The 13996-nt window shown below is 41.3% G+C and overlaps 2 protein-coding genes across 5 annotated transcripts in view; one reads left to right on the forward strand and one right to left on the reverse strand.

The window, feature by feature from the left end:
- Window positions 1–1148: 1148 nt before the first annotated feature.
- sult3st1 (sulfotransferase family 3, cytosolic sulfotransferase 1) lies at window positions 1149–8883 on the forward strand. Of its 3 annotated transcripts, none has more exons than XM_032537077.1 (7): window positions 1149–1488; window positions 3297–3445; window positions 4357–4562; window positions 5957–6083; window positions 6444–6538; window positions 6631–6777; window positions 6887–7046. In XM_032537077.1, exons 2-7 carry the CDS (start codon window positions 3304–3306, stop codon window positions 6977–6979), a joined length of 810 nt encoding a protein of 269 aa, XP_032392968.1. In that variant the 5' UTR covers window positions 1149–1488; window positions 3297–3303; the 3' UTR covers window positions 6980–7046. The 3 variants fall into 3 exon arrangements, with proteins under 3 accessions (XP_032392968.1, XP_032392967.1, XP_032392966.1); XM_032537076.1 differs by having other exon boundaries at window positions 1161–1488; window positions 6631–6802; XM_032537075.1 differs by lacking the exon at window positions 1149–1488 and adding an exon at window positions 8211–8883 and having other exon boundaries at window positions 3304–3445; window positions 6631–6802; window positions 6887–7018.
- The window catches only part of LOC116702694 (eukaryotic translation initiation factor 3 subunit D), a 9351-nt gene continuing 2500 nt past the window's right edge, over window positions 7146–13996 (reverse strand). The window contains exons 4-16 of one of the 2 annotated variants that reach the window (XM_032537057.1): window positions 13754–13890; window positions 13557–13642; window positions 13403–13475; window positions 12705–12820; window positions 12491–12623; window positions 12231–12378; window positions 11825–11955; window positions 11463–11548; window positions 11110–11239; window positions 9809–9951; window positions 9150–9342; window positions 8941–9034; window positions 7146–7256 (exon numbers count right to left, since the gene is read on the reverse strand). In XM_032537057.1, coding sequence (XP_032392948.1) covers window positions 7243–7256; window positions 8941–9034; window positions 9150–9342; window positions 9809–9951; window positions 11110–11239; window positions 11463–11548; window positions 11825–11955; window positions 12231–12378; window positions 12491–12623; window positions 12705–12820; window positions 13403–13475; window positions 13557–13642; window positions 13754–13890 — 1484 coding nt within the window. In that variant the 3' untranslated portion in view covers window positions 7146–7242. Of the gene's footprint in view, window positions 7257–8940; window positions 9035–9149; window positions 9343–9808; window positions 9952–11109; window positions 11240–11462; window positions 11549–11824; window positions 11956–12230; window positions 12379–12490; window positions 12624–12704; window positions 12827–13402; window positions 13476–13556; window positions 13643–13753; window positions 13891–13996 lie in introns of both variants that reach the window. The other variant, XM_032537056.1, reaches the window with a different exon arrangement.

The following is a 13996-nucleotide window of genomic DNA, read 5'->3' on the forward strand; positions in this document are numbered from 1 at the left end:
GGGCCCGATCTAAGTAATTAGATAAGTGCTGGACTTGTTGTGAGTCAGGACTTAAGGTACTCTAGGCAGCTGCTATCGACTGTATGTTAGTTCTGCTTTGTGCCTCTCCAGGTAAATAAAACAGTGGTAAGATGTGGTAAAAGCAACCACAGGTGTGCACAGTGGTAGAGAGGCCATGACAAAGTGCCACCTGCTGCCAGCAGAAAAAAAAAATTATTCTAGGAGTGAGCCTACTGAGTTATTTAGAAATTAGTATACTTCTGGATTGATGTATGCCATAAAAGCTCCATTATTATACAATTTAAATTCAGTGATTGATAATAGTTTAAAAAAAATAGTGCAATAGCTTTAATAGTGGATCTGCTGTTGTTGTCATTGGCTCGTTGCTGGCAGACGGTGGGATTCCATTTGAAGAAGAAAGTAACTAAAGCAGGGGTCTTCAACGTCTTTTAGGCCAAGGACCCTGACCTGAAAGAGAGGCCCTATACATAGCCCCTTTGCATAAAAGTAGTTGCAAAATAAACTAGGTCTAAAATAACGCGTAGGGTGGCCTAAAGCCTATACACATAGGCTACCCTTTTATGGTACCCTACAATACTAAGCTATTGAAATAATTTACATATAATTAAACAATAATTTTGCGGCCTCCCTGCAATGCCTCTGAGCACCCCCTGTTTAACATCACTGTTCTAAAGCACACAGTGACACCAGGGGTAGCTACATTTAAAAGTCCGTCTGCCTTTAAATGAAAAGATAAAACACTCGGTACAAACCAAACCTCCTGTACAAATAAACAGATTTAACTTGGTGTGGTTCTCCAGGAAAAAATAACTTTTCAGTTTTGAAAAAAACTTTAAATAAACAGGTAAATCCTATTGAGATTTTTTAAGGGAGTCCTGGCCAAGACAGCAGCCATGCAGTGTTTCATACACGTGATGCATTCATAAAAAGACATTTAAAACATAGGAATAGGCTACACTGTCAACACACAGTATAATATGCCTATGAAGACAGAGAGGAAGAAACAGATCTAGTTAAGGTAGCAACCAGACATGCCAAGTGAATTATCCTCCGAACCCTTTACTACATTTGAAATGACCTAATTAGGATCATCCTATAGCAGCAAATCTGTCTGAGAGTGCTTCCAGGCTGCAGGGGCAGGGAACATATTCTACAGTAGGCCTACAGTAGGGTTTAGCGCAAAGAAACTTGTTTTATTTGCGCTATACCCACAAAGGTAAGTCTGTTAACGATATCTTGTTAGAGAAGGAGTTTTTTGCGTGCTTCCCCGTGTGTATTTAAACTTGGTGGGGATGGTACTTGCACGATCAGGCTTTCAGGATCTCAAGCATCTTTCTGAGAGGATTACCAAACATGAAAGCCAGCGGACAACACGGTCACAGTGGGCAAACAGCGAGCAACCCACACTCACAGCGCATTCACACGGGGAATAGAGCGGGATATACAACAGCAAACTGAGGAGAACAGGTATGTACACTGGCAGATCATCTATATTTATATATATATATAGAAACTCCAGACATATTTAAGACACATACAATCATCTGTGTGGAACAACTACAAGTCTGATATGCCGCCTCCTCCCCCAAAAGAGTTCAGTTAGTTAACCCTCTGGAGTCCAAGTTTGTTTAGTTAACTTTTTGCAGACTTCTTTCTGTTGCACCTTTTTAAACTTTCCTTAACCCCTATGCATGGCAGCCTACGCTTTTCAGCCCTTACTCCTTAACTGTAAGTCTGATGAACAGATAAAGTGACACAGTTAATAGAACAGTTATTGGTTGTAAAAATATCATCTCCCTGTGTACTACACAAAAATAGCAAAACACCATATTATAGTCTTGTTACATGATTTAATGCCAACTTCTGTATGTGCAGAGGTGGGCTGTCAGGGTCCTTCTTTGCTGGCCAAGAGAGGGTCAGAATTAGAAAATTATACTTTTATAATTACAGGCCTATATTTTCATTTGTAAAATAAATATATATATTTATCAATTTCATTTGTATTTTATATATTGTATACGCTGCCAATTTGTTTACATTTTTGGATGTAAATTTAATGAAAGAAAGGTGGCTGCGCTTTTTCTTCACATGATGAGCAGCTTCTGGTACGTTTAATGGATCTTCAGCATTTTAGTGAAATTTAATTTAATTTAATTTATTAATTTATTTGACAGGGACAGTGTACATTCATTAAAATTGCTGTAAATGCACCAGAATTAGACTAAAGGCTATTTTTCATTGGTTGTTCCTGGACAAAAACTAAAAATTTAAATTGTCTACCTAAAAAACAACAATAAGAAGATTACATTCAACAATACAAATATAAAAAGTAGTAAAACAGATAAAACTTTTCAAATCCCATTGATAAATACAGTGTACAAGCTTGCTAATACAGACAGGGTAAAAAAAGAAATTATACTGATTTTATAGCTGTTACTGCTGGCTTTAGATGATGAACAGGTGAGCAGTGTTCGTGACCGCTGGACCATTGTGAGGGTGTGAATGTGTGTGTGTGTGTGTGGTGACGTGTGTGTTAAGCCACCACTGCTGGAATTTGTGCGGAGGCCTGTTGACCGCTGATTGTGTTATTTGTGTCTTTGATTGCTTTGTTTTCACTGTATGACTAAATATGACCTTCTGTTGTGGGTTTGTTTTGGTTTCTTTGGTAATTCCTTTCATTTTGACTGTGCAGTGTGTGATGCAGCATCCTGTCATACTGCGTGAAAGTGATGGCTTCAGTCAGCCTGTGTTTACGTCTCTGCAGTAGTGTATTAGGGGTCTCAAGGTGTTGAGCCTTGTTAATCACGTTATTCACACAGTAATGTCCTAGTGTCATTGGGAGGTTATTCAAAGGTGATGGCGTGGCTGTAGGATAGTACTGAAGGCCCAGGTGTAAAATACACGGCCCGCCACTCTGTATGTGCGTGTTTTTATTAAAAGCATGTACCGTATGCCTGTAAATCACTAAAAATATGAAGAATCTGAAAAAAGGTTTACAGGAATAATCTTGCATACATGACATATTAATGAAGTGCTACTATAAATAGAACATGCTAAGTATATTCAGACTCCAGAGGGGTTTTTAAACATGAAATCATGTTATATCTCAGGCTTTCTGTTGCTGGCACAGTGTGTGCAGCTGGCAGTATGTCATAGCCCTATAGAGTCAGCAGCCAATAAGATGCATCAAAGCCCAGAGTCCAGCTGCACCTGTGAGTTTCTTTTCTGCCCTCTTCTGTTCTCTAACATTTCTTTCATTGTTCTATTTGGTTCAGCAGTAACATGGAGCAGATCACAGACTATCTCTGCAGGTATAAAAACTACAACTTTGCTGTTGGTTATACAACTCCAGAGCACATCGATTCACTCCAGAGCTTTGGAATTCGAGATAGTGACGTACTCCTCGTCACTTATCCAAAGTCTGGTGAGTGAGACCAAGTTTTCTGCATCGTATTATTTGCATTAAAGGTTTTGTCCATTGCTGGGAACAGATTTACTGATCATTAGGGCTGGGTATCGCACATTTATTTTCCAATACCAGTACCTTGACTTTGAAACCGGTTCCTAAAGATATTTTTTCGATATCAATTAAAAAAAAGAAGAAAGAAATTAAAACACATTACGGGACAAATCTATTTTTTTTTAGCTCCTACTACGTAAGCCCATCTCCGTGTGACGTTGTGCCCGCCTCTATGACGTGTTGACAGCCAATCACAAACAATATAAGATCTTGGTGGAAGCATGCTGCATGCTTACCGTGCGTTTGTGGTCATCGGAAAAACATTTTTCCCAGTGGAAACGTCATTATTCACGTCACTTCATGCCGGAGATGGGGAAACTGGGGCTACATTTTGCTCAGTTGACAACTGACTTTTGATGTAGGCGACTTTGGAAATATTTCAACAACAATAAACTGTTTATTGTGGACAAACGCCTTTGCCAAGAAACATACACAGACATAACATGTTTCAAATTATTCATAAACAGGCCTGTGTATAAAAAACAACACCTTATCCGTGTCCCTTCCCGTTCATGTCCTGCAGACAACACAAGCAGCTGTCCATGTGCTGTATGTGTGCTTGCATAAGAAAAAACAGCATCTCTTTGTCATTGTGGCCTCCATGTTTTCACACACCTGATGCTCTAGGTAATGCCCACCAGTTGGTGACAGTTGTCACTCTCCAATGTAAGTCGAGTGCAGATTTAAGCGATTTACGGCATAATGTGTCATAGCCTACTGAAATTGTATTCGGTTGGTAGTGGTACCAGTCCTACTGATACATGTCAGTAGGGCATGTCAGATGTCTCATAAATTACCAAATTCCCCCCACACAGGTACTATATGGACTCAACAGATCATCATCTCCATCTACGAGTTAGACGGGGGTCTGTATGAATATGCAAACAACCTGGAGCATATGCCGTGGCTGGAGTACAGGGAGGGTCGAGGAGATTACGCTGTACGACCCTCTCCACGGCTCTTCACCTCTCACCTCACCCCGGCTCTCCTGCCTCCGGGACTAAAGGACAAGAAGGCAAAGGTGAGTATTTTTGTGGAAGTCCAATACAGTATGTGTTCATACTGCTGGTATTAATACCTACCCTTTAATATAAATTTAATATGTATTACTTTGCACCTCACTTCCCAACTGCATTACATTGTCCCAGAACTCTGCAATGATTTTTTTTTTTTTTTTTTTTTAAATTGAGACTTTTTTGTTGATAACTTTTCTATAAATAGACCAGTGGTTTCAGCTGTAATTGTAATAATGATGAAATGAATTCAAACTTGTACTTACAAATGAGAGCAAACCAACAAATGACTTACAAATTGAACATCTTTTTCTTTTTCTTAAGCAACCATATTATGCTCATTTTCAGGTTCATAATTGTATTTTGAAATTGTACCAGAATAGGTTTACATGGTTTTGTTTTAAAAAAAAATACCATATTTTTGTTGATCCTGTTTTCCCCGTGTGTTTAGGTCTCTGTTTTAGCTACAGAGTGAGACATCTCACTTGTTTTAGCTGCAGAGTCACTTCTATACTATCTTTGTTGGGAGTCGCACAGTAGCTAGGTAAGATCACAGCTAGAATTCTTTTTTTTTTTGTATGTTTATTGATCCCCAATGGGGAAATTACAATTTACACTCTGTGTCCACACTTTGTTAGTTATCACACACACGCACGCACACTCAGGATCTATACATGCACTAATGGAGAAATGTCAGAGTGAGTGGGCTGCCAGCCGAACCAGAGCCCTGAGCGGTTGGGGGGGTGCGGTGCCTTGCTCAAGAGCACCTGGCAGTGCCCAGGAGCACCTGGCAGTGCCCAGGAGGTGAAGTGGCAACTCTCCAGCCACCAACCCACACTCCTTACTTTTTGGTCCATATGGGGACTTGAACCAGTGACCCTCCGGTTCCCAACCCAATCCCCTACAGACTGAGCTACTGCCACCCCAGAATGTGCTACGGTTAGCCGCCTGTCTCGGCTAGTGACGTAGAAAGCTGTGCAGATTTTGAACAGCTGACCTGACTGAAAGCAGGAGACATTCAGAAACCTATACCTCACTCAAAACAGCATGGATGGGTTTCTTTTCCAAGTTTGTATGCACGTGGAAGCACCAGAGACACAAAATAACCCAAATCCCGGAAAAAGTGATTCCCCCCCCATATGTGCATTTTAAGACAATAATTATTACAAATATTAATATCAATATTACAAAAACTTCAACGTTTGTCTTTCATTAAAGATAATGAAAAACCTAAAAAGGGTAGCAATCATTTTTTTTCCTGGATGGAGGCTGTCCATAATTACTATGTCCCTAAGATGAAACTTAAGGTATTATTCAATCATGAATTGTCTTGAAGTTTGGCAGAATGATTGGTTACAACTCCGGGCTGGTTATTTATTTTTTTATTTTTTTTTATTTTCAGATTATCTATATGATGCGAAATCCAAAGGACAACATTGTCTCCTATTACCACTTCAGTAGAAACTGTGGTGACCTGGAGACTCCCAACAGCTTCGAGGACTTCTTAGAGCAGTATCTGTCAGGCAACGGTAAGGATCCTCCCCTCCTCTGTCTGGGAGATGACCAGATCCAGTCCTGTATTATATCATGTAACATCTTAAATGATAACCATCTGATCATGAACAATTAACCAATAGATTGGAAATAACTTGTTAAAAAGTCTGTATTGTGGATTACATTATGAACATTTGAATCAATAATTTAATATTGAGAACAGTTGGAAATCTAAATATTTTTAAATGACTTTATTTACAATAATGTAAATTTTTAAATTTGTACAACATTCCTACTGTTGCACTATTCATTGTCCTGTATAGTTTGTGTCCAGCTGCTATGACGCGCTCATAATAAATAATAATTAACAAATAATGTATCTATCTATCATAAAGTTGGAGCATCATCCTGGTTTGACCACATCAGGGAGTGGCATTCTAAGAGAGACCAGTACAACATCCTCTTCCTCACCTATGAGGACATGATTTTAGTAAGATGTGGTTGTCTCTTTGGCATTTCTAATCCATTTAATATCATCAATTAAAGCGTTAAACTTCTGTTGGGTTCCTGTTTCTCTTTTAGGACCTGAAGGCGGCAGTAACTAAGATCTGCACTTTCTTGGAGAAAAACCTGAGTGAAGCAGCCATTGAACAAGTTGTGGAAAAAGCTACATTCAAGAACATGAAGAAAGACTCCAAAGCCAACTACGAGTTTCTGCCAAAAGATAAGGTGAAGAAAGATTACATGCGCAAAGGTAACGCAACATAACTGCAGCTTGTTTGCAGAAACATGTAAACAGGTATCAGGTCTGGCATTCATTTCAATTTTTAAATTCCAGGTAAGATCGGTGACTGGAAGAACACCTTTACTGTCGCTCAGAGTCAAAGAGTGGATCAACTCCTGCAGGAGAGACTCGGTGATATGTCTCTGAAGTTCATCTGGGAGTAAGCAGAGTAGCCACACAGACTTTGATCTGCTTACATGGTTTTGAATCCCTAAAGTGCATTGACACGGCCGGTCTTGCACCTCCAACAATCTACAGTAGCTGTTAATGTGTAACTGCTGAAAAATGAACAGACAAGTAGATAACACACAGCTGGCCAATCTCTCAACTTTATTGAATGTCAAAAGGAGTTAAATTGTGTTTTACTTATGGTGAAGGCTTGCTTTGGTCACCGGAGCAGTCTCCACATTTCAGTTCTCTTCATCTAGAATGAGGGGAAAAAAAAAATTCTATCAGTAAACAAAACAGAATTAATATGGAACCGGGTTCTCCACATTATCAGATAACTGCTGTGTTCCAGATTGGATGTGGTTCAGGGATTTACTTTGACAACTTATCCCGATCAAGTTAAGCTGCTTCTGGGAACAGACGAGTCACCGAGGGGGTGCAGGGTGTGAATTATTGCTGGACAATTTAGCCAAAAAAAATAAATAAAAATAAATCAAGTCAAGACCGTTATGTAAACTGTGACTGATGTGCATTAAAAAGGTCTCATGACATGGTGCTCTTTGGATGCTTTTATATAGACCATAGTGGTCCCCTAATACTGTATCTGAGGTCTCTTTTATATAGACCTTAGTGGTCCCCTAATACCATATCTGAAGTCTCTTTTATATAGACCTTAGTGGTCCCCTAATACCATATCTGAAGTCTCTTTTATATAGACCTTAGTGGTCCCCTAATACCATATATGAAGTCTCTTTCCCAAAATTCTGCCTTGGTGCAGAATTACAGCCACTAGAGCCAGTCCCACAATGAGCTTTCCTTTGTGCCATTTCTGAGTCTGTAGCTTTGGACGAGGAGAGTGTGTGTTTGTGTGCGGGGGGGGGTTAAGGTGGAGGCGGCTGGGGGCGTGACCTTGACCAACTGCCACGTGAAAGCCATAATGTCTCTCTCTCATGAGTGGGCCAGATTCTCTGGGTGGGCAAAGCAGAGAAAGGATAGGCAGGATGGGGGAACTCATATTAATGTTAAAAAACCTCAATGTGGAATTTTCATGCCATGGGACCTTTAAGTCAGTTTACGGGCCATAAGTCATGGCAGCTAACGTAACCAGCTATTATCTATGTGACAAATTGAGCAAAAACTTACATTTTAATTTATGTGATATATGATTGAATAATAGTTTTATGCAATTGATGGATGGGAAATCTTTAAAAAAGGTATCATGGCATGAAAATTTCACTTTAGTTTTTTTTAGTTCCCCCAGCCTGCCTATTGTCCCCGAGTGGCCTGAAATGGAGATGAGTGTTAACCGAGCCCTGGTTATCCTGCTCTGCCTTTGAGAAAATGAAAGCTCAGATCGGCTTATCTAGCTTAGCAAGGTTACCTCCCCTTTCTCTGCTTTGCCCGCCCAGAGAATTTGGCCCACCCACGAGAGAGAGAGAGAGACATCATGTCTTGCAAACGAGCAAAGCATAGCAGTAAATAAAACTATAAATCTTAAAAGTGGCGCTTCTGCCCTAATTATGCTTTTAAACTAAAGTTTGACTCGGGTACATTCACAAAAAGACCCTAGCTTGCCTTTTGGCGAGAGTTATGCTTTAAGTGATAGCTCCAAGCAAAGCAAACTTGCAATGAATGAATAATCACACTACCTACTACCTGGCACTGCCTTTACCTCATTGTTTTTACATTCATCTACTACTTCTACCTTGTATTAGTGTATTGTATCCTATTGTGTTGTATTGTAGAATTGGTAACATTAGGCTATGCGTAACAACCTGCCCAGGGAGGACAGATGGAAATGAGCTCATTAGCTAACTCTGGGACGTTTACATTAACTTGGAATCAGAAATGTTGATTTATGTGCCTTGTAACCGGTAAATAAATAAACCAACATCCTTCTGCCAATGCTCAAACTATCCATGTGTACAACTGAATCTCACCTTCTTCTTCCTCCTCCTCCTCATCTTCCTCTTCCTCCTCCTCTTCATCAGAACTGAAGGTGCCATCAGGCAGGCTGTACACCCGAATCACTTGCTGTTGACAAAATAAAATACAGAATGGTGACCGATCAGCTCAACAATTCCCACCTAGCCTTAAACCACAGAGCGTGTATGCATCTCTGTAGCACCAAGAACAACGGACGGCTCACCTTGTTGGGGTCCTTGAGGATGAGGTACTTGCCCTCGTCCAGCTTGCGGCAGATATCGATGACGCAGCGGAGGATTCCCCAGGCGTTCTCCATGCTCAGGTTGATCTGGCTGGCGAACTCGTTGGGTTTGAACTGCTGGGTTCCCAGGATGACGTGACGAGCGGAGTCCTTGGCGTGATATCGAGACACATACCTGAAGAGCGCACAGTGACGCAACGACTACAGTCAGTCAAAGCCTGAAAAAACTACAGCTCTGGTCCAATTTGCGTTTAGTGTCTCCATACAGGTAACCAAATCCCTCCGTACAATGGGTTTGTGCTTTATGCACTTGACAGACTTATTAGCTTGTATCATGGCCATCCGACCAGAAGAGCAAAACCTGAAAGAAGTGTGTTCACATCAGTCGAGGCACCACATTGTTTAAGCGTTGTAAGAGGAAGCCTGAGCCCAAGATGGTCATTGCAAAACCACTGCTTCTCTAATTGTTGTGCACACAACAATAAAACAATTGAATAGGTGTTCAAATACACAAAACTCATCTGGAAAAGTGTCTCAGTCTCACCTGCTTGTATATTCTCAATGACATGACGGTAAAGGCTACAACATACTGAGTAAAGCTCAATGCTAAGATTATGATCTGCAGTGTTCTTGTTCCTTACCCCAGTTTGAGGTACTCCGATCCAGCCAGCATGGCGCAGCAGGTCCAGCGGGCCAGTTTGTAGCTGTTGTTCTTCAGCTCAGTGGCAAGGACGGCTCCTCTCTGAGAGTCCAGCTTCTGACGCCAGTCCACCCCGTTACAATGCTGGGGATGCCACAGAGCAACAAATGTGTTTTCAGTTTTTGAAATAAAAAAAGGGGGGGGGAAATAAGGCTTTTTTTTTTTAACTTTAAAAAAAAAGACCACCATTTTATTATTGAGCAGCTGGATCCTGTCTGAACTTTCACATGAGGAAGATTTGTATGGTTTTTATTTGTCCTAAATATCTTTTTGGGACAGCGACTCAGACTCGAGTTCAGACCAAAGATTCACAACGAGACTATTTAAAACTTGCAACTACTCGCAGCGAGCCGGTCTGCAACGTTCTGAAAGCTGCCAGTTTACACCCGAACTTCAATTTGGCTTCAGTCTTCCCATGGTGATAAAACAAGAACAGTCAGGACGTCCTGGCAATTATAGCCTTTTGCTCACAAAGTCATTTTTGGTCTGGTAATATTTCAAGTGTACTTTAGTCTCGCCCTGCCAGACCTTCCTCCATAAGTGTTTTAGATGAGGAGGGTCTAGCTAGGCCACACAGCATTCTGGGATAGGAGGAAAACCGTGCTCTGGTTTGTTGGTATTTCTTTAAATCAATCACAATCGTCTTAGGCGGTGCTAAGCAGAGGTGGAAAAAGTACCAAAACCTTGATGAAAAGTTACTCAAGTAAAATTAATACGTTTTTAAAATGTACTTAAAATCGGTGCCCTGCCACACCTACGGGATTTCATTACTTTATGGTAACAGTTTTTGTGTAAAAAATGCCTTGTTACCTTATTTAAAGCCATTCTAGCGTGTAAGTCCTTCTTACATTACACAATAATAAAAGTCAGCACTTTTAAAAAGTAAAAACTTTTGGATACATTTTTACTTCTTCCAACCATATATTAAGAGTCAATGTAGATTTTCTTATTGCAATAATATTATCACAATATTATGATATCCTAATCCTACACTGACTCATTGTGAAAACAAAACTTTCCAGATGTGTTGTTACTTTGGCCAGGTCATCATCAAAATAGTGAATTAGTAGGTTCATGATTTTGTCCATGTTGACATTAGTTGCTTCATCTATATTTATTAAAAACTAAATGAACACTTAAACAAATGCATCTTGTTTTCTAGCCCTGGTAATATGATGAACATTAAATGCTCACAGAGGATAAACATCAGCCACTACTGAGACGCCGCACGCCCCCTCTTACCCTGGAGTCCCACTCGTTGAGGGTCTTGACGTTAATGAAAGACACTTCTCCGTTGGCGCCGGTCATCACTCCATCGTGCTCACAGCGGACTATCAGATCAATGTCTTCCCCGAGCTTCCAGTGACGGTACCTAAAGAACAAACACTGGCTGTCAGCCTGCGAGGAAGCCGTTTTTACATCTAATGACACAAATGTCCGATAGAGTATGTTATTTACCTTGTGCTCATAGGATTTAAAAAAATATATAATATTCCACACACAAGTCGTTCCTAAGTACTTTACGCTTTGCAAAGGCCCACCGATGTTTGATTTAACGGCAGTCAGTAAACTAACCAGCAGGGTTCAGGGCCTACCTGTAGGCTACAGATGCCACCTCACTCTTGTCCGTATCCTCCTCCACAAATGGGTTGGGGGCAGGAAACTTGTACCGCTCTCCACCCTGAAGAAAACAAAAACATGACAAATCCTCATAAAATAGTCAAAAGGAAAATATCTAATGTGTAACGTGCAACTACAGGTAAACCATGTATACTGGAGGCACTGGTTAGAGCAAAAGGTAGACATTTTTGGTAATGTCTACATGCTTTCCGGTGGAGAGTTGAATGAGAAAATGGAGACCCAGCCAGCGGCTGGTTCTCTTACATTAGCTTAGCACAAAGACCGGAAACAGCTAGTCGGGCTAGTGGTAAGGGGTTTAAATTGCGGGCGCTCTCACCATGCGTAAACACTGCTGGCTGAAGTTGTGGTTGATGTATGTGGCCTCCATCGCCAGGTTACGGGGAGAGTTGAAGGAGTTGCCCTCATCCTGCGGCGGCTCGTTGGCGGTCTCGCTCACGGTGAGCAAATCTGACAGGAGGTCACAGATGTTAAAGCAACACAACAAGTTTGATCTACAGCAGTGGATCAGATTCTATAAGACCATCATATGTGTGCAGTGTGGCTGCCCTGCGAGAACCATGGGTCTCCAAAAAGTCAACTGTTCACAGGGTCAGAAAGACAGCCCTGCTTCCAGCTCTGGGACATTCTAACAAATGTAGTGACGTTAAAAAGAGTAAAAAAAAGACCAAATTAAGACCAATCTAAAATAAGCGGTTGGGTGTCAGTGTCTCTCAAAGCCTCACCAAAGTCAGAGTTGTCTCTCTTGTCAAAGAACAGCTTGTTGCCCACTCTCTGGACGATGATGTCCCAGGAGTTGACTGAGCGTGTGCAGCACATCAAGGTGGCCAAGATGGCGTCAGTGGCAAACACATTACCCTGAGTCTTAGCCAGCTGGAATGAGAACACAAAATATAAACACGTTGCATCAAAACAACAAAGCCCTGACTGATGGTGTGTGTGTGTGTGTGTCCTGGATCAGCTCGTGACGATGAAGTCTGTATACCTTGCGGATGACGGGATCGTCAGTGGTAGTGACGGTGTGGAAGATCCTCTTGATGCTTTTCAGCTGCTTCTCATTGCGGGTGGTGATCCGGTCAAAAGCCTTATCGTAGTGCTCCAAGGCACCGCAGCACTCACTGCAGGAAACCAGAGGTCATCCCCTTCCGTTCTTATAAAGATAAATGACTGGGGACAAAGAGCAGGCGAGTTTCACTTACATGTCAGTGGGGTCAGCTACCTCCATGTATCTCATCTTCATCAGTCTGGGGAAGTCCATCTCCTCCTTCACCTCCCAGTCACTCCTAACCTCAACGGAGGAGTCTCGGGGTTTCAGCTGGGCCTTGAAGTACATGGACATGGAGAAAGAATAGGGGTGTATGGAGGGAGAGAAGGGTTGTATGGAGGGAGAGAAGGGTTGTATGGAGGGAGAGAAGGGTTGTATGGAGGGAGAGAAGGGTTGTATAGAAAGAAAGAGGGTTGTATAGGAAAAACAAATGTTAACACCCATGCTACCAACAGAAGAATTATCCTACTACAAGACTACAAAGATAATGTCTTTAATCATAAAATACACACTTTTGAAACCACTATTCCAAATTTTAAAATCCTGAAATTAGAAACAACTTCTCGAATTACAAACATTATTGAACAGTCTTTGCTTCATTTTATTAACAATTAATTAACAGTATTTAATGTATATAGTATAGAAATAAAAATGTCAAAAAACAGTGAAAAATGCCCATTATTATTTCCCACAGTCTTATTTGTCTGGCCAACGGTATTCAATAGAAAACGAGGAAATCTGCACACTTGAGAAGCTGCCAATCTTTATTTCTGATTGAAAACGAGGAATCGTTCTTGACGACTACTAGTTGTAGCTCTAATCCAGCGATAAAACCGAAAAAGCGATCAATACCTGGGATTTCTGGTCCCACTTCTGACGGACCCCAAACTGCTTCTGGAACTTCTTCTGCAGACGCATACGATCCCTGGACAGACAACAAGCACATGTGATCTCCCAGTGGGAAACATTTGACAGGACATCAGCTAATAAGCAGCACATCTCTCACCTCTCCTTCTGCTTGGCGCTCTTAGGGAGCGTCTGCATGTTGAACTGAGTCAGGTTCCTACGATCTTTATCCCTGCGCAGATTCCTCTGTTGAAACAAACGGGCATTTATGGGACTACTTCAAATATAATATAAAACAAGTACATGTTGAATCAACAGGGTGACACTCTGTGTGTGTGTGTGTGCAGCCTGCTGTACCTGAGCAAACCTCATGCGGTTCCTCTGGTAGGCCGTCTTCTGTGTCTTGGCCGTGTCCACCAGCTGGAAGCTCGTCTCGTCCTCCTCGTGAAAGTAGGCGTACTGACTACCTCCTCCGAACTGAGAGGAATACTTATCTGGAGACAAAATAAAACACAGATTTCCATAAGAAATTACAACCTAAAACTAGTTCATAATTACTAGTGTTGTTTGACAGATTCCCACAAACAGTGGGGGGGGGGG

The sequence above is a fragment of the Etheostoma spectabile genome, chromosome 15, assembly GCF_008692095.1.
Source record: "Etheostoma spectabile isolate EspeVRDwgs_2016 chromosome 15, UIUC_Espe_1.0, whole genome shotgun sequence".
In the NCBI taxonomy this organism is placed as follows: domain Eukaryota; kingdom Metazoa; phylum Chordata; class Actinopteri; order Perciformes; family Percidae; genus Etheostoma; species Etheostoma spectabile.

Coding starts and splice junctions, on each gene's coding strand:
- sult3st1 (XM_032537076.1), top strand. CDS start 3,304: ATGGAGCAGATCACAGACTATCTCTGCAGGTATAAAAACTACAACTTT. Junction 3,446..4,356: donor CGTCACTTATCCAAAGTCTG/GTGAGTGAGACC, acceptor CCCCCCACACAG/GTACTATATGGACTCAACAG. Junction 6,803..6,886: donor GAAAGATTACATGCGCAAAG/GTAACGCAACAT, acceptor TTTAAATTCCAG/GTAAGATCGGTGACTGGAAG.